The sequence below is a fragment of the Neoarius graeffei genome, chromosome 6 (genome assembly GCF_027579695.1).
Source record: "Neoarius graeffei isolate fNeoGra1 chromosome 6, fNeoGra1.pri, whole genome shotgun sequence".
Classification (NCBI taxonomy): domain Eukaryota; kingdom Metazoa; phylum Chordata; class Actinopteri; order Siluriformes; family Ariidae; genus Neoarius; species Neoarius graeffei.
The window spans coordinates 50,966,177-50,987,993 of record NC_083574.1 but is presented as its reverse complement, the minus strand read 5'-3'; the positions used below and the strand labels follow the sequence as shown (position 1 = coordinate 50,987,993).

At 41.8% G+C, this 21,817-nt stretch overlaps 2 protein-coding genes across 2 annotated transcripts; one reads left to right on the top strand and one right to left on the bottom strand.

The window, feature by feature from the left end:
• The first annotated feature begins 202 nt into the window (after nt 1-202).
• Nucleotides 203-2,527, top strand: has3 (hyaluronan synthase 3). The gene is made up of 3 exons (XM_060922946.1): nt 203-832; nt 1,359-1,460; nt 1,598-2,527. The coding sequence occupies exons 1-3, from the start codon at nt 203-205 to the stop codon at nt 2,525-2,527; spliced, it is 1,662 nt and encodes a 553-aa protein (XP_060778929.1).
• A 4,360-nt stretch (nt 2,528-6,887) lies between these two features.
• chtf8 (CTF8, chromosome transmission fidelity factor 8 homolog (S. cerevisiae)) lies at nt 6,888-20,384 on the bottom strand. The gene is made up of 3 exons (XM_060922945.1): nt 20,172-20,384; nt 11,833-11,950; nt 6,888-7,471 (listed from the first exon to the last, which is right to left on the bottom strand). The coding sequence occupies exons 1-3, from the start codon at nt 20,192-20,194 to the stop codon at nt 7,238-7,240; spliced, it is 375 nt and encodes a 124-aa protein (XP_060778928.1). The 5' UTR covers nt 20,195-20,384; the 3' UTR covers nt 6,888-7,237.
• Between the last annotated feature and the right edge of the window lie 1,433 nt (nt 20,385-21,817).

Genomic DNA, 21,817 nt, shown 5'->3' with positions numbered 1-21,817 from the left:
ACTACTAAATTCAACATGAATGCTATTTATATCCTTTTCATCCTCGATAATAAGCTGCTTTGTTGTTTGTCAATCATATCTCAAGAAAACTACATTTCGTTGATAAATGAGTACTTTTCCACAATTAGTCAAGCCAAGTTCTCATCTCCTCCCCTCCCCCCTTTGCTTTTCATTTCTTCTCCTTCTCATGCTCTTTCTGTAGATGCCCTCTCGCTGTGGAACAGCAGTGCGGATCTTCATCACCACTCTATTTGCAGCTGTGGTGCTCTTCGCCATCTTGCTGGCATATGTGACTGGCTACCAGTTCATCCACACTGAGCAGCACCACCTCTCCTTTGGCCTGTATGGCGCCATCCTGTCACTACATCTACTGCTGCAGAGCCTCTTTGCTTACCTGGAACACCGGCACATGCGAGCACCTTCACGGCCACAGCACCTACGCTGCACTGTTGCCCTGTGCATTGCTGCTTACCAGGAGGACCCTGACTACCTACGCAAATGTCTGCGCAGTGTGCGCCGTATCTCCTTCCCTAGTCTAAAAGTGGTGCTTGTTGTAGATGGTAACCGGCCGGAAGATGCTTACATGATGGACATCTTCCGGGAGGTAATGGGGGGAACAGAGCAGGCTGGATGCATGGTGTGGAAGGGAAACTACCATAGCAATGGAGCAAGAGGCGCAGGTACTGGCTCAGTGAATATGGACGAGGCTGTTCGGGTGGCCAGGATAGTGCGCAGCTGCCGCTACTCCTGCATCATGCAGGAGTGGGGCGGGAAGAGGGAAGTGATGTATACGGCTTTTAAAGCGCTGGGGAACTCTGTAGATTACGTGCAGGTGAGTCTTAATCTTAGAAATGAGTGTCAGTGAACAGAAAGTAGTTACCGTCAAGGCATAATTATAAGCACTGCCAGTGCTTCAGAAACAATTCCTTGTTGTTAATTTAACTGCTTACAATGGCTTCTTCTTCTCCTCTTCTTCCTATGATCAGAAACTCTGTTATATGGAGGTCAAAAGTCATTTCATGACCTTTTCACCCGCACCCTGAGAACACCTGTGCGCTGTCAGCAATGTCTCATTGCTTCTGCACGGTCCAACTGAAACTTGCATTTGCCACTCTCATTAGCCACAGGCATTTCTAATTAGGCAGTGTAAAAACAAACCATAGTTTTATCTTACTTTAAACCTTAATTTCTGATATCCTCTGCAAAAGTGTATTTGGTACCATGCTATAAATCATTGTGCAGAAAAGGAGTCTGAAGTCCATTTTTTGCTTTTCGTTGGTACCTTCTGAATACATGAAATATCTTTTGTTGTGTCAAGTTCAGCTTTCTGTCAAAACTTTCTCTTTATATGTTTGTAGGTATGTGATTCGGACACGGTTCTGGATCCAGCCTGCACAATTGAGCTGTTGAAGGTTCTGGAGGAAGACCCAAAGGTGGGCGGAGTAGGAGGAGATGTACAGGTGAGAAGACACAGTAGGGGAAATTTCACCATGGAACAACTTGCTGAATTAATGACGAATGTAATCTTTTAGTTCCACATTACAACAGCAAGAAGTCATCCTCAAAATGAACCCCCCACCTTCCTGATTTCTTTCAGATCCTGAACAAATATGACTCCTGGATATCTTTTCTGAGCAGTGTCAGGTACTGGATGGCCTTCAACGTAGAACGTGCCTGTCAGTCGTATTTTGGCTGTGTTCAGTGTATCAGTGGGCCTCTGGGCATGTACCGCAACTCCCTCCTCCAGCAGTTCTTGGAGCCCTGGTACCACCAGACCTTCCTGGGCAGCAAGTGTAGCTTTGGTGATGACCGGCACCTTACCAACAGAGTCCTCAGCTTTGGCTACAAGACTAAGTTTACCGCACGCTCACAATGCCAGACTGAGACACCTACTCACTACCTCCGCTGGCTCAACCAGCAGACCCGCTGGAGTAAGTCGTACTTCCGGGAGTGGCTCTACAATGCTCTCTGGTTCCACAAACACAGCCTCTGGATGACCTACGAGTCTGTGGTCACTGGATTCTTTCCCTTTTTCCTGGTGGCTACAGTGATCCACTTGTTCTATCGTGGACGGCTGTGGAACATCCTACTATTCCTGCTAACAGTTCAACTGGTGGGAATGGTAAAGGCCACTTATGCCTGCTTCCTGAGAGGTAGCCTGGTCATGATTTTTATGTCCCTCTATTCCCTGCTGTACATGTCCAGCCTCTTGCCAGCTAAGATGTTTGCTCTGTTGACTATCAATAAAGCAGGCTGGGGTACATCTGGGAGGAAGAAGATTGTGGTGAACTTAATTGGGGCTGTACCTGTAACTGTTTGGGCACTTCTTTTGCTTGGTGGAGTAGCTTACACCATTTACTGTGAGACACAGGAACCTTTTAGCGAAACTGAGAAGGTACTGCTGATCAGTGGGGGCATCCTGTATGCCTGTTACTGGCTTATACTTTTGGTGCTGTATTTGGCTATAGTGGCCAGGCGCTGTAACAAGAGGGAGGAGCAGTACCACCTACCCTATGCTGAGGCCTAGAATGCCTTAAAGATTTTGCGGGATAAACTTGTGGCTGGTTTGAAACAGTCTTCTACCTCTCTGGTGCTAAGCTCATTGTCATATTGGCAAATGATGTATACTCACTTCATTTTCAAGACTTTGAAGCTTTTCCTGACCAGTTGAGATACATTACTGGCCTTCCAAGAAGGTACAATTGAGCTGTGCACTATTTTTGCTTTTTAAATATAAAACACAGTTCAGAGGAAATGTTCGATTATGGTGCTGCGCTCACACCATCATACATGAATAGAGTGGTGTGGGTGCTTGGACTCAAATATGAAATCACACACTGTAGTGAAATGTGTACCTTTCCTGGGAAGAACCCCATCTTAGACACTACAAACCTACACTGAAAATTACCTGTTGTGATTTTGATGAAAGTTGACATCGTTTGCCTTAGTTTGAAGAGTGGTAAATGCAGTACTAATCAATATTCTGTTGGGGTTTGTACTATGCCAAAAGTTTCTATTTTATTTTATTTCAATCTTTAATATTTACTTCAGGATTCTTCAGGAAACTTTCTTTTATGCTGTATTGGGAACAACCAAAGAGTATTTTAGGGTTTATTTGCTGATAATTAATCATATGCCAACGTTTTCATATTTACTGTTACTCTAGATGCAGCTGTAAATTGCAATTAAACACACCAACCACATTCTCCTTAAGAAGAAATGCATCAAGCTGGACTGTGCAACTTGAAACTTGAATGTGCAAAGATGAAACAAGTTACTGTTTGTTTACAAGTTAATATTAATGTGACATTTTATTAGCTAGAATTCCTTTTATAGATTATTCTATTTTTTCTTTATATAAATACAAAAGTAGAAAGTATTTGTTACTGCATATCAACTTCATAGTAACTATGTAATTTTTCATACCAGCAAAATGCTCAACCTTACAGACACCCAAAAGTAATGATGTTTACATGCAATTCAGTTCATTAAATGTTTATTAGCACTCCTAGAACTACAATCTGTTAAAAACGCAAGGTTTTGGATTTGTTTTTACCCTCTCTATGCCTACAGCCTGCACAAATGCCAAAGCAGCAGACATACAGTAATGTGTTGTATTATGTTTAATTTACTGTTCTAAAGTAGCCCCTTTTACTCTTCCAGTGCCAGCGTGTGGATTTACTGATTTATTACATAAGCACAAAAGAGTATACCTTCCTCTATGACAGCACACTCAAGCCCCTTTCACACATGAAACCCATTAATGTATGAGGTCAAAACAACATGGGTTAGATGACAAATTTTCATTCCCACTCAGTTTTCCATAACAGACAAGCAACAGATATCATGTATTATCTAGTTAGCAACATGACACGAGTCAAGCTGGATCATGTCTCTGTTGAGAGAGTTCTCTTCCTGTTTCTGAACATTTGTTTTGTTCAAGCAAAGGCTATTTATAACATTTTTGCTTCTATCTACTGATGTTTTCTTGGCTTGTTTTTTTTTTAGTTTGCTGCCAGTTGCTTTACACTGAGGCAGTATGAGTAGATCCATCGCAATATCACAACGTTATCATTTACGGCACCGCCAGCATCGCCAGGACCAGGCTCAACATGTAAATCCAATGGTTCTGATTCCCAATGGGGCCATGGGAAAAGATTATCATAAATATTACCAGGATGACAGAGGACAGATTAACGTTTCAGCTTTGCCATTTTGCTCCCATTCCCACACACCACCATTACAGCATAATAGCGGAAAATATGCAGGTTTTAGTGTGAGTGTAAATGGTGTATCAGAGAGGAAGAATAATAACTGGCAATTTCTCCGTAGTGTGTTAGGGTGTACATTCAATAATTTCAGCAGAGAAATTATGAAATTAAAATGGCTGTCTACAAAAGTGCTTCTCATAAAGACATGTTTCCCGAGTTAAGGCATTCTAATATCCAGCGCAACGGTTCATTCTTGAGCAATAGACAGTTGGCATGCATATAATGTGTGTAAACTTTTCATGGGCACATATGAGGTTTAGTTGTAAAATCTGTAGAGCAGAAATTACTACAACTTTATGCTTTTGAGGACAGTTTTCCAAATCATTGCTTTAATAGAACAATATGAAAAGGGACATTACTAGGGCATTTAGAGTTTATCAACAAAATTAAAGCTTGCAGGACATGTTATAATGATGCAGATGCAGGAGGAAGAGTCAAATCACTAGCCTGGATGCCCAGGACGAGTGGATTTTGGAACTAGCTAATGACGTTCAATCTGGATGTTATTTCAGAAGAAAGATCACAGACAGTCACTGAGATGAGGTGGATCATGAATTACAGTTTTGTCCATTTAGTGTGCAGGATTAATGATTATTTCACTAATTGCTACAAATATTTAAAACTTATTTGAATATTTAATTTTAAATATCTACTGTGTATATCTAATATAAACCAGTGCAAGATTACTGACATATCATGCTACATGTCATTACATTTTGTATTACAGTATTGTCATCAATGGACAATTTTGTGAGTCCAGTATATTAAGCACCATAACACGAAGACTAGTTTAATGGTTAGAGACAGTGTGCTCTACTAACCCCAGTTCCAGAAAAGTTGGGGATATTTTCCATAATGCAATAAAAACAAAAATCTGTGATTTGTTAATTCGTGTGAACCTTTATTTAACTGGCAAAAGTACAAAGAAAAGATTTTCAATAGTTTCACTGACCAACTTCATTGCATTTTGTAATAAAAAATTTAGAATTTGATGTCTGCAAGCAAACACACAAAAAAGTTGGGACAGAGGCATTATTACCATTGTATTACATCACTTTTCCTTTTAATAACACCTTTTAATTGTATGAGATCTGAGGATACTAATTGTCGCAGTTTTGCAATTGGAATTTTTCTCCATTCTTGCTTGATACAAGATTTCAGCTGCTCAATGGGTCGTGGTTGCCGTTGTCGGATTCTCCTCTTCATGATGCACCATACATTCTCAATAGGAGACATATCTGGACTGGCAACAGGCCAGTCAAGCACATGCACTCTGTGTCAACGAAGCCACGTTGTTGTAGCCCGTGCAGAATGAGGCCTGGCATTGTCCTGCTCAAATAATCATGGAGTTCCTGGGAAGAGATGTTGCCTTGATGAATGTGTCTCTCTAAAATCCCAATATATCAATGATACCTTCACACACATGTAACTCACCCATGCTGTGGACACTGATGCCCCCCTATACCACCACAGATGCTGGCTTTTGCACCTTTCTCTGATGACAAACTGGATGGTCACGTTCACCTTTAGCATGGAGAACTTGACATCTGGTTTTCCAGAAAACAAGCTGAAATGTGGACTCATCTGACCACAGCACACATTTCCACTGTCTTTTGGTCCATCTGAGATGAGTTTGGGCCCAGAGAAATCAGCAGAGTTTCTGTATACAATTGATGAATGGCTTCTTCCTTGTGTAATACAACGTCATGTTGCATTTCTGGATGCAGCAACGGATTGTGTTAAGTGACAACAGTTTTCCAAAAGTACTCCCGAGCCTATGTGGCTACATTTGTCACATTAGCATGACAGTTTCTCAGACAGTCCTGCCTGAGGGCTCGACGGTCACGCACATTCAACAATGGTTTCCTGACCTTGCCCTTTACATACTGAGATGACTCCAAATTCCTTGAATCTTTTTGCACTATTGTGTACTGTAGATTTTGAAAGCCCTACAAATCTTTCGTTGACAAATGTCCTTTTTGAATTGACTAACAATTCTCTCACATGAATTTTGGCACAAAGGGATGAACCACGACCCATCCCTGCTTTCAAAGACTGAGCCTTTGGTGCATGATCCTTTTATACCCAATGGAATCTTCCAAAATAGCATTACTTGATATCTTGTAAACTTTTCAGTCTTACTGTATTTTGCCTCTATCATAACTTTTTTTGTGTGTGTGTGTTGCAGGCATCAAATTCTAACATTGTTTGTAATTTTAAAATACAATTAAAGTTGGTCAGTAAAACTTAAATATTTTATTTGTACTTTTTGTCAGTTAAAAGAAAGTTCACACAAATTAACAAATCACAAATTTTTGTTTTTATTGCATTTTGGAAAAGATCCCAACTTTTCTGGAAATGGGGTTTATATTTTAGAAGGTCTTTTGTATTTCAATACATTCAGGTCAGAAATGAGTAAGGGTTAGTAAACTCTTCCATGGTGCCCTACACTTCTGTGCAATGCTAATGACTATAATTCATTCCGCTTTCATTTCAAATTTTGTGTAATTGCATGAGAACACCAGTCATATTGTTTGAACTCATTTACATTTATTGTGTAAATTGTTAAATATGTAAAATGCTTTTTTTAAAAAAAAAAACACTTTTCTATCAATATTGCAACATTTACTGTTTATTTTTGCAGATCTTTATAACACCTGCAAACTGTTTTTATGAAAATAAACTTTTTCTCTGACTGATCATTCTTTGTCCTCGAAAACAAACCTGTGTCGCTTCAATTTTTGCACTGATGAACTAATACATCAAACATAGTGTATCCAAATAGGATTTGTTCCAAAAGAATGCCAACAGTCCATTTTAGAGATTTCACATCTATCCAGATCTGGCAGAACAGTCTTGTATTCAAAAGACATCATCTGAGAAGATTTTAAGTCCACGCTTTCCAAGACTGGTGTATTTCAGAAAGGGGACACCATGAATTCACATTAGTATACAGGTTTTGGTCATTAAACCTTCTTGGGTACATTAGTAATGATGGGTTTCGGACGTGTTTTAAAGATCAGCTTCTTTTTGATAATAGCAGAGACGGTATAGCAGGTAGGTTTCTCCTGGCTAGTTTCCATGGCTACCTCATCCTCCTGCGGGAGGCCAGAGTGCTTCATCAGGACAGCAAAGGGTTTCTCCAGTTTGACCTGCTTCCCATACAGGATGTGATGTCCCACAATCAGCACTGGAACACCCTTAAGCACAAACAGAATAACATTGGTACCCCACAGAGTAAACATTTTAAACATCTGTCAATATGTACTGGTTTTGGATTAAAAGTCTATCAGAAACATCCCATGCTTTTCCTCAAAAGCCTGTGTGCACTCATCTGCAGTTCTATATATTCTAGAAAGTGTATTCAATTAAAAATAAAAAAACTTGCGAAAAAGGATTTCTCATTTGGAGGATCATTTCTGTATCTATCACTACTTACACCACAGTGTTACTGTATGTTTAATTCAGATTGGTCAGAATTTGTTACTCTAATAAATGTTCAATCAGAGCACAGCTCAGACAGTAGCAGTTCTAATATCTTATTTTTAGGGACGTGCACAGTATGACAGACACTACCCTTCATTTTTGTTTTGTGTGTCTCATCTTATCTCATCATCTCTAGCCGCTTTATCCTTCTACAGGGTCGCAGGCAAGCTGGAGCCTATCCCAGCTGACTACGGGCGAAAGGCGGGGTACACCCTGGACAAGTCGCCAGGTCATCACAGGGCTGACACATAGACACAGACAACCATTCACACTCACATTCACACCTACGGTCAATTTAGAGTCGCCAGTTAACCTAACCTGCATGTCTTTGGACTGTGGGGGAAACCGGAGCACCCGGAGGAAACCCACGCGGACACGGGGAGAACATGCAAACTCCACACAGAAAGGCCACGGGGCTCGAACCCGGACCTTCTTGCTGTGAGGTGACAGCGCTAACCACTACACCACCGTGCTGCCCTGTTTTGTGTGTGTGTGTAATCATTGAGTTTTCTGTGAGGAAAAATATATTCAGCATTCGTGGAATGACTAAAGTGTCTCGATTTTGTAACAGTCAGAGGTAAAGCTTTAAGTAGCTTTTCTGACACAAAAAATTGAGGCATTTAGAATGGAGGGATTTGTGTTTTTGTCCCCCCCCAACATGACATTTAGGCTACGTTCACACTGCAGGCTGAAGTGACTCAAATCCGATCTTTTCGTCCATATGTGACCTGTATCCGATCTTTTATTGACAATATGAACGACACAGATCCGATTTTTTCAAATCCGACCCAGGCCGTTTGGATATGTGGTGCTAATTCCGATTCCTATCCGCTCTTTTCATATGCGACTTCAGTCTGAACCGCCAGGTCGCATTCATCCGACTTACACATCATCAACAAGCCACAAACGTCACTATTCTGCGCTGAAGTAGGCGGCGGGTCTCTCAAAAAAGTTACAACAACATGGCGCATAATCACGGGCGCAGATAGAGGGTGGGACGAGTCATATTTAAATTCACTTCGTTCGGTCCCCCCCACTTATAGGGAGGAAAAAACGTTTATGCTGTCTTTCTTTGCATAAGGCAAACCTCACGGAAAAATCAAAAGACTAATTACCATTCGGTTTATTGAGGTGCACAGCAGTGTATACATATAGTTGCAACAACTCACATAAAACAAAACAAAGACTGATATTCGGTTGGTTGAGCTGTGCAGACTGCACAGGTTGCGAGCTCGAGCTTGGTTGCTATGGTTACTAACAACAAGTTTGACAGGCATGTTGGGGTTGGTTTGCTGGCAGCTTTGTCCCCCCCAGTTTTTTGTCCCCCCCCCAGTTCAAAAAACGTATCTGCGCCCCTGCGCATGACATCAATGCGAGGGACGCTTCGGGCTGTGAAGGTTCTGAATCTTCTCAATGGAAGGACGCAGAGGTTAGGGAGCTGATTTCCATTTGGGGGGATACAGCTATTCAAGCTAGATTGGATGAGTCATACCGCAACCGGGGGGTTTTACTTCCGTAAACACTGGCCATGCTCACTGCGTGTGACGTCGTCGTATCCTGCAATGCGCATGCGGAACACTTTTAGGTCGCTTTTCGTTCATACTGAGGATCACATACAAGTCGCATATATTTATTAATGTGAACGACCTCACAAAAAAATCGGATTTCACAAAAAAATCGGAATTGAGCATTAAGCCTTGCAGTGTGAACGTAGCGTTAGTGTCTTGTTAACTTCAAGAGGACAAAAGAGAGGCTGGTGAGTAGGGCTGCTCGATATTGGAAAAAATCAATATCACGATTTTTTCAGTAAATATCGATATCGCGATTTTTAAAACGATATTTATACACCTTTTTTTAAAGCCCTGATCATCAACACCTGAGGCACCGGGCCACATTTTTATAATACAGGCCTCATAGGCTACCTGTCAACCCTTCCCGCTGTACCCTGAAACGCCTTTTACTTAAACTATTTACTGTGCAAGCGCGTACTTTGCATAGGTCCTATAGCCTGCACAAGGCTCACGTTCTCCTCACTCAACATTTCCGATCACAGAGTTTGGAGCCAGCGCTGGTATTACCAGTGATTACTGCGCAACGTCCACACTGGCTCGTAGCCAGCCAAGGATAAAATCTCTCTCTCACACACACACACACACACTACAACGTAAGCTTGTGTGTTGTTAAGACACCAACATTAAACACGCACACACACGGACTGGCCATTGGGAGTAGCGGGAGTTTGTGGGCCGGCGGAGAAAAAAAAAAAAAAAAAAAGTTGCGCGCTGGCCTTTAATATGATAAGCAATGTTAACAGTTTCTTTAAGAAACTGTTAACATTGCTTATCATATTAAAGGCCAGCGCGCAACTGTAATAAACAATGTTAACAGTTTCTTAAAGAAACTTAACATTGCTTATCATATTAAAGGCCAGCGCGCAACTGTTTTGTTTTTTTCTCCGCCGGCCCACACTGAACCACCGGGAAAACTCCCGCTACTCCCGATGGCCAGTCCGTGTGAACACGCACAATATAGAGACAAGTCCTTAAGAATTAACATACATGAAAATAGCTCAGCGGCATGTAAACATTCCCTGAAAGTGTAGGTGGCACTGCGGCTAGATGCTACGTGAAATGGCACAAGGCAAACACCATGCTTCGCTCAGTCAACAGACAAAATCCACGAACCCAGTAGTCCTCCTGCTACTGTGGGTTAGTGTTCTGTGGCCAAAAACACCCTACGCACAGTCATTCCAAAACATCCCCACTAGTTGCAGGTTATGTCTCAAATACAGATATGCGTTGTGGATTAAGCGATCTATTTTCAAGCATCAGGCTTCTCTTCCTTCATCTTCCAAATGTGGACTCCGCTATCTTTTTGGCATGTCAGCATTGAAATACCATTTGCAGAGATATTTCACTCGAAAAGTAAAAGCAACACATGATTAGGGCTACATGATTAGCAGGGGGACACCGTTTTAAGCGCACGGAATTTTAAAAACAATGTAATTACATCTGAGTCCGTCTACATCGCGCAATAAACCCGTCCTTAGCAGAACCTACTTCAAAGCATGATGCTAGCTGCAGATGCACAAGTCAAAATCAAATGAACCCAAGTAAACATGCCGCGGCGGGCAACATTAATAACCAAATTGCCTTACCTTAAAACGCTGCCTTGACCACAGGACGACTCGCAATTATTCCACTTAAATCCACACGGTTTAACACATCTAACACAGCTAGCAAGCTGGATATGTGCTAATATTGTTGTGCTTGTTTTCTTCCGTAGAAGCCATTTTTACATTACCCAGTCCCACATCCAAAAATATGACGTAAATATGTTAATTGTATTATTATAACTATTAGCAAGCAAATCAAACAACATATTAACAAATCAATATATCAAATCACCCGACACGTATGAAAACAGAAGAATTGATTTTTTACTGTTGCGGAGATATCGCGGGAGTAGAATGGATGACGTATGCAAGGCTACGGTGTGCCTTAGGGGACAGAAGGGTTCGTTTTACCTTATTGTCACGTCAATGTTATTGTTGTTTTATTGCCATTGTAGAAATATTGTGCACGTCCCTTTCGACAAATGACAAAAAATCGTTTCATATCGATATTATGAATTTTGATATCGTTTGACACCAATATCGATATCGCGATAAAAATACGATATATTGCACAGCTCTACTGGTGAGAGAACAACTGTTTATAGCTATACCTGGAGTGTAAGTGATAACAAGAACTTGCTTGTTTCATGGATGTTCCATAATATTAAATGCAACTATAAATGGATAAAAAGTACATCTTTAATCAATAAAACTTTTTGTTTGTTTCACGATGGCTGTTATTGCAAAATGATTCATGTCGGAGTGGTAATAACATTGCCCCATCATTCATTGTTTTCCTATAAGAGCATGCCACATTGTGTTTTGTTCTTTACATGTATTAAGGGAGTTAGTCCTTTTGTGTGTTGATAGGAAACCTAGCGGTCAGAAATGTAGTGCAATGTTCATTATACACACAGTAACTGTGCATAGTTAATGGGGCATGTAGTTAGAAGTTTTTACCTCTTTGGTATAGTGCAGGTCCCCCATAAGATTTCCAGCCAGTCCAGTGTCATGTCGTGATACCATCTCACCCTGTAACTCCACAAGTAGCCACTCACCAGGAGACTCGCCACTTTTACTGAAATGCACAAATAACAGCTTAGCTACACAACATGCGCTGTACAGCAGAGTGCAGTTTACATCCTCCTTGGTTTCACAATGGGAAATTGTAAACTGAAAGTGCATGAATCTACCACAAAAATACAGGGTTCCCACTGGCACTCATCACGCTCGTCACTGACGAACATCATCCATCAGTGACGAAGAGAAAATCACTAGCAGTCATCACAGTGACAAATGTATTTGTCTTCATTATCATAAGTCATCTTTTCTAGACATCCCTTTCTAGAAAAGCCAAAGTGTAAACAACGAGCACGTGCTGGACCCCTAGTGACTGGATTTCCCTGCAATTCCAAGTTAATTATGTTTTTTGTGGCTACTGCCTCATAGAGGTGAAGCGAGGCAGTAGCCACTATGTCATCGTGTTGTAAGAATATAAGAATGAGTGTAACAATAGCACACTGCGCATACACATAAGCATTACAATCACCAGAACGGCGATTTGTGATCCCATGTTATCAAAGGTACACAAGAACGAGCGGCAAAGCCACTATGTCATTGTGTTGCAAGAATGAGTGTAACAATAGCTAAACTTCATAACCAATCAGCACTTATCCTGATCGAGTTTGATCACCCATTCTACTTCTTGATAAACTTCGGAACCAATCAGAACCAGAAACGAAATAAGAGAAACCTTTTTATAACTTCGTAGCTTCTGAAGATAATTGGCATGTAAAAAGATAAACCAAATTCACCTCATGGTTCGCCAAGGCTACTGATTCGATATCAAGTAAGTGGCGTTTATTTTAAGAAAATTTACCTTTTGATTATCACAGCTTTTGTTTGGTCCTTCTGAAAGGTCAAATGAAAGATTTAGTAAGTTTTTTTGGCAGATATATTGAAAAGCCCATATCAAACTTCTGATATTTGCTTTAAATGTTATTTTAGAGTCTTTACACTTGTGAAACAAAATGTGCTCATTAGAACTAAATAATGCTTCTAAGACGATTCATGAACAAGTGCTTTCTTACTATTTTGAAAATGGAGTTCACAGCACTGTATTTTGAACAAAACACAGTAAACAAAATTGGTAACCAAAATACTACAAGCCCTGATGCTGCTCACAGCTTGGTGAGGCTTGCAAGAGATGAGGTGAGTAGAACTGATAACATGTATATATGCTAGATTTACTGGATGGACATGGGATCGGAAAACACCTTGATTTATAAGCAGTAGCCACATGTACCCATAAGGTACCTACCTACCTATATATATACAAATAAAATCTGTAGCCGGTGAGAGGCGGGGTACACCCTGGACAAGTCACCAGGTCATCGTAGGGCTGACACAGAGACACAAACAACCATTCACACCTACGGTCAATTTAGAGTCACCAGTTAACCTAACCTGCATGTCTTTGGACTGTGGGGGAAACCGGAGCACCCGGAGGAAACCCACGCGGACACGGGGAGAACATGCAAACTCCGCACAGAAAGGGCCTCGCCGGCCATGGGGCTCGAACCCAGACCTTCTTGCTGTGAGGCGACAGTGCTAATCACTACACCACCTTGCTGCCCCTATATTTTTATATATATATATTTTAATTGCCACTCTCATATCTATTCTTGGTGTATGGGGGCGAGGTCACACTGTACTTTGACAGTGTAAGCAACCTTAGAATGTGGACTACACTGTTCATTTGATCTGGTTGACTTGTGAAATAACTTGGTCATATTATGCTAGTATTTTCTTTTTTTCTTCTGTGTTCTATCATATGTTTGTTTTGCACTCTGTCTCATTGTTCTTAATGTTATTTCATACACCTAATGTATAATTTACAAGTGCAGTTATTTTGCCATGCAGATTATACTAAAGCTCAATAAAAAAGAAATAAAAAAACAAACAAACAATGAGCACATGCTTGTGATCAATAAAAATCCACTAAACATAATGACCAAATGGGTGCCAAACTTTTGACCAATCGCAATGAGTTTTAATTGGCCTGGTGTGGGGTGTAATTATTTCCACGTGAACCAAACAATAGTGCAGTCTAAGCTGACAAAGGTTTTGGGTGGGCTTCTTCAAGCACTGAAGCCACATATAAGGGCCGGAACAGCCATGAGGGAGGCAGGCTCAGAGCCCCAACCGTCCCCGAGCACATGGGACAGTGTCAGTAATACAGGAGTCGGTTAAAAAGAAAAATTAATGAATAAATAAATAACCCCACGCAAAAGTGAAAGTGCTGTCAGCCGGCAGAAGGGAGTTATGTTTCGGGGGCGTCTCAGGTAACGTGACCAGACGTCCCGGTTTGACCGGGACAGTCCTGATTTTGAGTTGCGTGTCCGCAGTCCTGATAAAGGTCCGTCGGGACGCTGAAATGTCCCGTTTTACACCAAACAAAACTGTCCCGGTTACAGCGATCATACATAGCCAATGAGATTTCAATAAAGCTTCTAGCAATTCAGCATCAATGTGCGTGTGTGCGCAGTCAACCTGACAATGTATCTATTTGTACAATGTTGCAATATAGCGGGTTTTTCGCTAGCGGCTGTCAACTACTGCGCGACAATGCCGCACGGATAAGCGCTGGGCGGAGATGTTCGCGCACTTCAAGAGTAGGGAGATTCCTTACAGCAATGTCAGCCAGCTTTGCCATGTGCCTACCTGGCACCAACGCTCCAGCTGAGCGAATATTTTCACTCATGAGCAACACCTGGACTGACGAGAGGAATCGCATGACCGTGCCTACTCTCAAAGCCTTGCTCATTACCTGAGCCAATTTCGACGATACTTGCTGGCAGTTTCCCAGCAGGCTCTCGGGCTTTTAATAAAGCGCTACTGGAGCAAATTCACTCATCATGTAAATATATGCAATAAAATGGCATCTTCTTTAGGGTTGGGTGGCTGTGTTTCTGAAACATTTTTTTGTTGTCTTTCATCTGTTTCATGTGTCTTTAATCTGTATCACAGATTGTCTTGACTTGTTTGATGCTGTTGTCAACTCAGGGTTCACGTTTTCAAAATAGTTAATGGCCTACACTGGTTAAGATTAAACAGAGGCATTTTGGGTAAAGGTTCGGAGGTGACAACGATTAGGCTCATGCGCTCGTTCCTGTTACAATGCATAGCCTATTGTTTAAAAAAAAAAAAAAAGCTCATCGCATAAAATGTTGATGTTAATATAGAAGCAATGCATTTTCTTGGCGTTTTCACAAAGGTGAAATAAATCAGTTGAAATGTAGGCTGTTGGCCTATTCCCCATCATCACATCTGTTGTCTGATTTTCTTACTTTAACTGAATTGTGATAGAAGTACATGTAGATAAGAAAATACTTGATTGTTGTCTGAAATGTTGATAAAAGTGAGCTTCTACAGAATGATAAAAGCACGTGTCTGAGTAGGGTGGTCAGACTTCCGGCTTTAGGCCAGACCGTCCGTCTTTTCAACGTCTTGTCCGGCATCTGGCGCAGCATCAAGCCGGACGCACATTTGTCCTCCTTTTAGAGACGATGAGCGGAATTATATAACATTGACTTGCCAGACTGGAAGAGCAGAGTTCTAGAATAACGTTTTGTAGGGAAACTGCAGATCTGTGCTGCACACTAGTAATCTACAATAAAGAGTCTATGGCTCGATGTTTTTTGGCATGCAATGCGAACTCCGCACCGCGAGGCGTTGCGTTCTAGAACGCGTTGCGCTCTATCCTTTGATGATCTTCCTGGCGCGTGCCTAGTGCCCTGCCCCCCTGGCCCTGGCTGGGACTTGGAAACACGAGTCTGTCCGGTAGACCAGCTGCTCACAACTTAACTTGTTAGGATATGGATGACAGTGCAAATGCACATCTACTATATCTACCTTAAGTTTAATTTCAGTGGTTTGTTACTCCACAATGTTTTTAATAAATACAAATATGGTGTTCTAGCCAATTAAGAGCTAATACATTAATTATAATAAATACTATGAATGCTGGGCGGCACGGTGGTGTAGTGGTTAGCGCTGTCGCCTCACAGCAAGAAGGTCCTGGGTTCGAGCCCCATGGCCAGCGAGGGCCTTTCTGTGCGGAGTTTGCATGTTGTCCGCATGGGTTTCCTCCGGGTGCTCCGGTTTCCCCCACAGTCCAAAGACATGCAGGTTAGGTTAACTGGTGACTCTAAATTGAGCGTAGGTGTGAATGTGAGTGTGAATGGTTGTCTGTGTCTATGTGTCAGCCCTGTGATGACCTGGCGACTTGTCCAGGGTGTACCCCGCCTTTCGCCCGTAGTCAGCTGGGATAGGCTCCAGCTTGCCTGCGACCCTGTAGAAGGATAAAGCGGCTAGAGATAATGAGATGAGATGAGACTATGAATGCTTTAAAACGTTTTATAATGTTGCTGGTTATGTTGCCTATTTGTTCTTTGAGAATCTAGAAATGTTGTGCTTTTTGGTACTCAGCACCTTAAGTTTAATTTCAGTGGTTTGTTAACTCCACAATGTTTTTAATACATATAAATACTGTGTGTTCTAGCCAATTAAGAGCTAATACATGAATTATAATAAATACTATGAATGCTTTGACCTTACTCTTTTTTCCCCCACAATCATAATCTTTAACCCTACAAAATTGCGATGTTGATTTCACCAAACTTGAGTGACTTGCATAAAAATAATCCATTCTCAATCTTGCCACTGTGGTTTACATAAAAATTTGAGGGCTATGAATCAGACGGGATTTGCCTGATTATTCAGCCTAAAATTGATTAGAATGCAGGAAATTGCATCTAAGAAATACAAAATGTTCTGGGGGAGGGCCCCCAGACCCCCCGTCCAAATAATGTCCTCCTTTTTGGTGTTCTGGAAATGGTCACCCTGTGTCTGAGCCATGGTTTGAGCCGGCGCATGTTTACATCAAAACGCGTGTGCGTGCACGAGTATCACGGTCACGCGCAAAGTGTCCCGGTTTCAGACTCGGGAAATGTGTCCACCCTGTGTGGTGTCAGGTCGAGTCCCCGTGGCGAACGCACAGCGAAAAACGCGATGTCATTCTGTGTTCGGTTCGTAAACCGACCGGAAAATCGAATTCCTTCACTGTTGGCTGACCCAAGACTCTTCCTGACTCTGTTCAACTGTGAATCAAGTTGTGTGTTGAAGTAAAACGGTAAGGGGAGTCCGAATACCTCTTCTGAATAATGCCATGCTGAAATAACCTTACATTTTTTTCCCCCCCGCGGTCCAAATCCTGCGCTCTGATTGGCTGGCGAGCGTGACGGACCTCTGGCGATTCGCTCGTTCGCAACAACAAACATAGTAGCATTTTTTGTCAACATTTATCTTTTTTTATAAGATTATCAAAAATCTTATAAATTTTTGTCAGCATTTCTCAGGAGAATAGCACTAATCTTACAGCATGGATAGCGATAACGACAGTGTTCACAGCGAAAGCGAGTTTTACCGCCCTGAGGAAGAAGAAATAAAAGAAAACATTGCAGGAGAAAGCTAAAAACCTCTAACTGTTGCTAACGCCGAGCAAAAACATGGCTGAATCCTGAATGACCCCTATGTGTATAAATAGGGCACTACATAGGCGGCAAAATGTAGTTTTTTTCCTGCCATGGAAGTGCACTTGTATACCGAGGGGAAAGCAATTTGCATTACAGCCGTGAATGAGGATTCAAAATGGCGGCTCGGCTCGGTTTTCCCTTTCGGGCGCTCTCGTTTTCTGTTAGAATTTGGTAAAGAAAAAAAAAATTATTTCTCAGGAGAATAGCATTAATTTTACAGCATGAATAGTGATAACGACAGTGTTCACAGCGAAAGCGAGTTTTACTACCCCGAGGAAGACAAAATTAAAACATTTCAGGAGAAAGCTAAAAACCTCTAACTTGCTAACAGTTTGATCTCATTACGTTCGGTAAAAACTTTAAACCAGTACAATCTCTTCTTCAAAATTTCACCAAATGGCTTTATTTATGCAATATAAAAGGTCATAATACTGTGTAACTTTGGTCGAGCAAAAACATGGCTGAATCTTGAATGACTCCTATTTGTATAAATAGGGAACTACATAGGCGGCAAAATGTAGTTGTTTTTTTTCCTGCCATGGAAGTGCACTTGTATACCGAGGAGGAAGCCATTTGCATGGCGGCTTGGCTCGGTTTTCCCTTTCGGGTGCTCTCGTTCTCTGTTATTATTTGGTAAAGAAAAAAATATATATTATTTACTAGCTTAAGGTCGGTCCGTATGGTGAAATACCGTGACCTCGGCCTTGAATACTGACCTCAGTCACGGTATTTCACGACACGGTAAATGACATGTATGCAAACTCAAACTAAAGAGGTTTATTTTAGCTTGATGGTGCACAGGCTGCCCAAAATCAAGTCTTTCTTATGAGAGGCTGGAGTGGATCCTAAACTTTATCTGTAATGGAGAGGCCGAGCTGTATCTGTACAAATATTTAAATTGTGCCAGTTTGGTTGGTATAAACCTGTATTAAGTTCACTCTGATAAGTCGGTAACAAACACTACGTTCAGACTGCAACCTGAAACGACCCATATCCGATTTGTTGTGAAATCCGATTTTTTTGTTAGGCCGTTCACATTACCAATTATATGAGACTTGTATGCGATCTCCAATATGAACGGAAAATGACCCAAAAGTGTCCCGCATGCGCAAATTGACACATAATAAGCACATCTATGTAATACGTAAACAAACAAAAGCACACTCTTCAAGTTTCCACCAAAGAGGCGGGATTAGCCAATGCAGAATAGTGACGTTTGTCTCTTGTTGATGACGTGTAGGTCGCATGAATGCGACCTGTCCGGTCAGACTGCAGTCGCATGTGAAAATAACGGATATGCATCGGAATTAGGACCACATATCCAAGCGGCCTGGGTCGCATGTGAAAAAAATCGGATCTGTGTCGTTCAGATTGTCAATAAGAAATCGGATACAGGTCGCATATGGGCAAAAAAGTCGGATATGGGTCGTTTCAGGGTGCAGTCTGAACGTAGTCTAAGAAAAAATAAACAAGAAGCCTTTGTCACATGCACACTTCAAGCAAAGTGAAATTCATCCTCTGCATTTAACCCATCTGAAGCAGTGAACACGCACACACTCAGAGCAGTGGGCAGCCACACTAGAGCGCCCAGGGAGCAGTCAGGGGTTCGGTACCTTGCTCAAGGGCACCTCAGCCCACGTTAACCTAACTGCATGTCTTTGGACTGTGGACGAAACCAGAGCACCCGGAGGAAACCCATGCAGACACGGGGAGAACATGCAAACTCCACACAGAAAGGCCCTCGCCGGCCGCTGGGCTCGAACCCAGAACCTTCTTGATGTGAGACAGTGCTAACCACTGCACCGTGCTGCCTAGTAAACAGCATATTGCTCATTTGCACCATAAGCTACTCTTCTAAGCGCCTTCTCCATTACAGATATTATACTGCACTTGCACTACTGCTATTTTGTATTGTTTGACTTGAGTGTATTTTTACCTAATATATAAAATTAGTTTTTCATAATATAATTTTTTTACATCTGATTTTTACAAGTAAGGTGAGAGAGAGAGAAACGGCATTTCGAGTCTCCTATATTCCCTGGATATATAGTGAACTGACAAAAATCTTTGAATCTTGAATCTAAAACAAAAGATCAATCAATGTTAAAAGTGAAACAAAGCAACTAAACAAAACCCCAGATGTTTAAAGTCTTAATCTGATGTGAAAGGCTGTGTATGACACTCACATTATGATATTGCATTACATAGTCAGGACAAAAACGTTTTAGATTTCCAAACATTAGTTTTCCAGCACAAAATTAAAATGTTTGCATGTCAGTAAAGAAAGCAGCATATTCTCGAAGAGAGAACTTTTCAAACAATGAAGGCTGCTGCTGAATAAAATAAAAAGCAAGTGTGACAAAGTGTCCAGAACTGAGGATGGTTCTGGAAGCTCCTCAGTAAAACCTCCTTATAAAACTGCACTCATTTTACCTGAAACTATTTTTTTTTAATGTAGAAACATTTAGTTCCATTATTTTTTTTTCCAGGCATATTTGTTTGTATGTGTCTCAGACTTTTCCACAATACTTTTGGCAACCTCAAAGAGCCAGAGATGGATTATTACAACTCGAAGAAGCAAATTTATTAGAGATACACTTTATTACACATTCAGAAAGACATCGTCTTCGTCATTTTTATCCCCTTTTACACTCAGTTCAACTTGTATTCCTTCTGAAGTGTTATAAACCGGTTTAAACCTACCTTGAGATGACTATCTGAACCATGTTAGAACCGGTTTATTAAACAGCTGGGGATCATAAAGATATGAGCTGAGCTTCAGCTGTAGCTCTCTTGTGTTTAATAATAATAAGAAAAGCCCGACAGTCACTCCATAAAGCTAAAATAAACCCGCCAGCATCAACATTGTCAATATAAACTATTCATTTCCCTCAGGTTTCCCGCCAGCCGGATCCTCCTTCTGCAGGGCTTCCTGTAATTTCAAAATAAAAGTCATCAGTACACTATTTTCACCACGAGAGTGAAACACCGAGCTGTTCTGCTCCCACAAGACGGGGGCTTTGGACATTGTAGATCACTGAGCTCCATCCATCCATCCCTCCCTTATCTGTAGCCGCTTATCCTGTTCTGACTGGACAAGTCGCCAGGTTATCGCTGACATAGAGACAAACAACCATTCACATTCATGGTCAATTTAGAGCCACCAATTAACCTAACCTGCATGTCTTTGGACTGTGGGGGAAACCGGAGCACCCGGAGGAAACCCACACAGACACGTGGAGAACATGCAAACTCCACACAGAAAGGCCCTCGCCGGCCACTCGGCTCGAACCCAGAACCTTCTTGCTGTGAGGCGACAGTGCTAACCACTACACCACCGTGCCGCCTGCGATTGCTGAGCTCTATTGAGGTATTTCACTCACGTGACCAAGTCATGTGATGCTGCCATTTTGGACGTCACGGCTCGAATCAGTTTGAATGCGAGGAAGGCGACAAACGAAAAACATAAAAGAAAAAGGAGCGAGATGCAGAAAACACCTTCACTATCCAGCGACGTAGGGCATTTACAGGGCGAGCAGAGGGAGAGGTATTTGCAAAAATTGAGGTTAGCAGACTTAGAGAATGACATTTACCTGCTTCCACCAGGATTGTTCACTGACAGCTAAGATTTGTTCACATTTTCATTTATTTTCGGTCCTCAGGATAAACAAAATGTTATTAAATGTCATTGAAATAACTTCTTAGTCTGTTGAGACATGGCCCGTTATAAGTTTTTCCTTTACTGTATTTACTAGTTGACTGAGCGCGCTCCGGGGCTGGCTGGCGCCGGCTAGCTAGCGCTCCGGGGCTCGCTGGCCGGCTAGCTAGCACTCTGGGGCTGGCTGGCCGGCTAGCTAGCGCTCCGGGGCCGGCCGGCTGGCTCAGTAAACTAGTAAATCCAGTAAAGGAAAAACTTGAGACTGAAAGGTTTTAACAGTCATCCAAATGACTGAACGTAAACATTGCTACAGTAACATACTAGCTACTGTTGTTGACATTAGCTAGCTTGCCGTCCAAAATGGCGGACACCGGGGCGTCACGTGACCCTGTGACGTCAGGTGAAATACCTCAATATCATAAAATCTGGAGAGCTCAGAGCCTATTCCCTGCTGTAGAGACTAGTGAAGCCATCTGGCTGCCATCTTACCACTCACATCGCATGTATTTGGCTTATCGTATCCGATCAAATTTGCCCCAAGAAAAGTATCTCCTGACTTTTTTTCCCTTCCATTACCTCTTCTTATTTTCTCAACTTTACCCATATTCCTTACATATTTGTATAGCAGGCGGCACGGTGGTGTAGTGGTTAGCGCTGTCGCCTCACAGCAAGAAGGTCCGGGTTTGAGCCG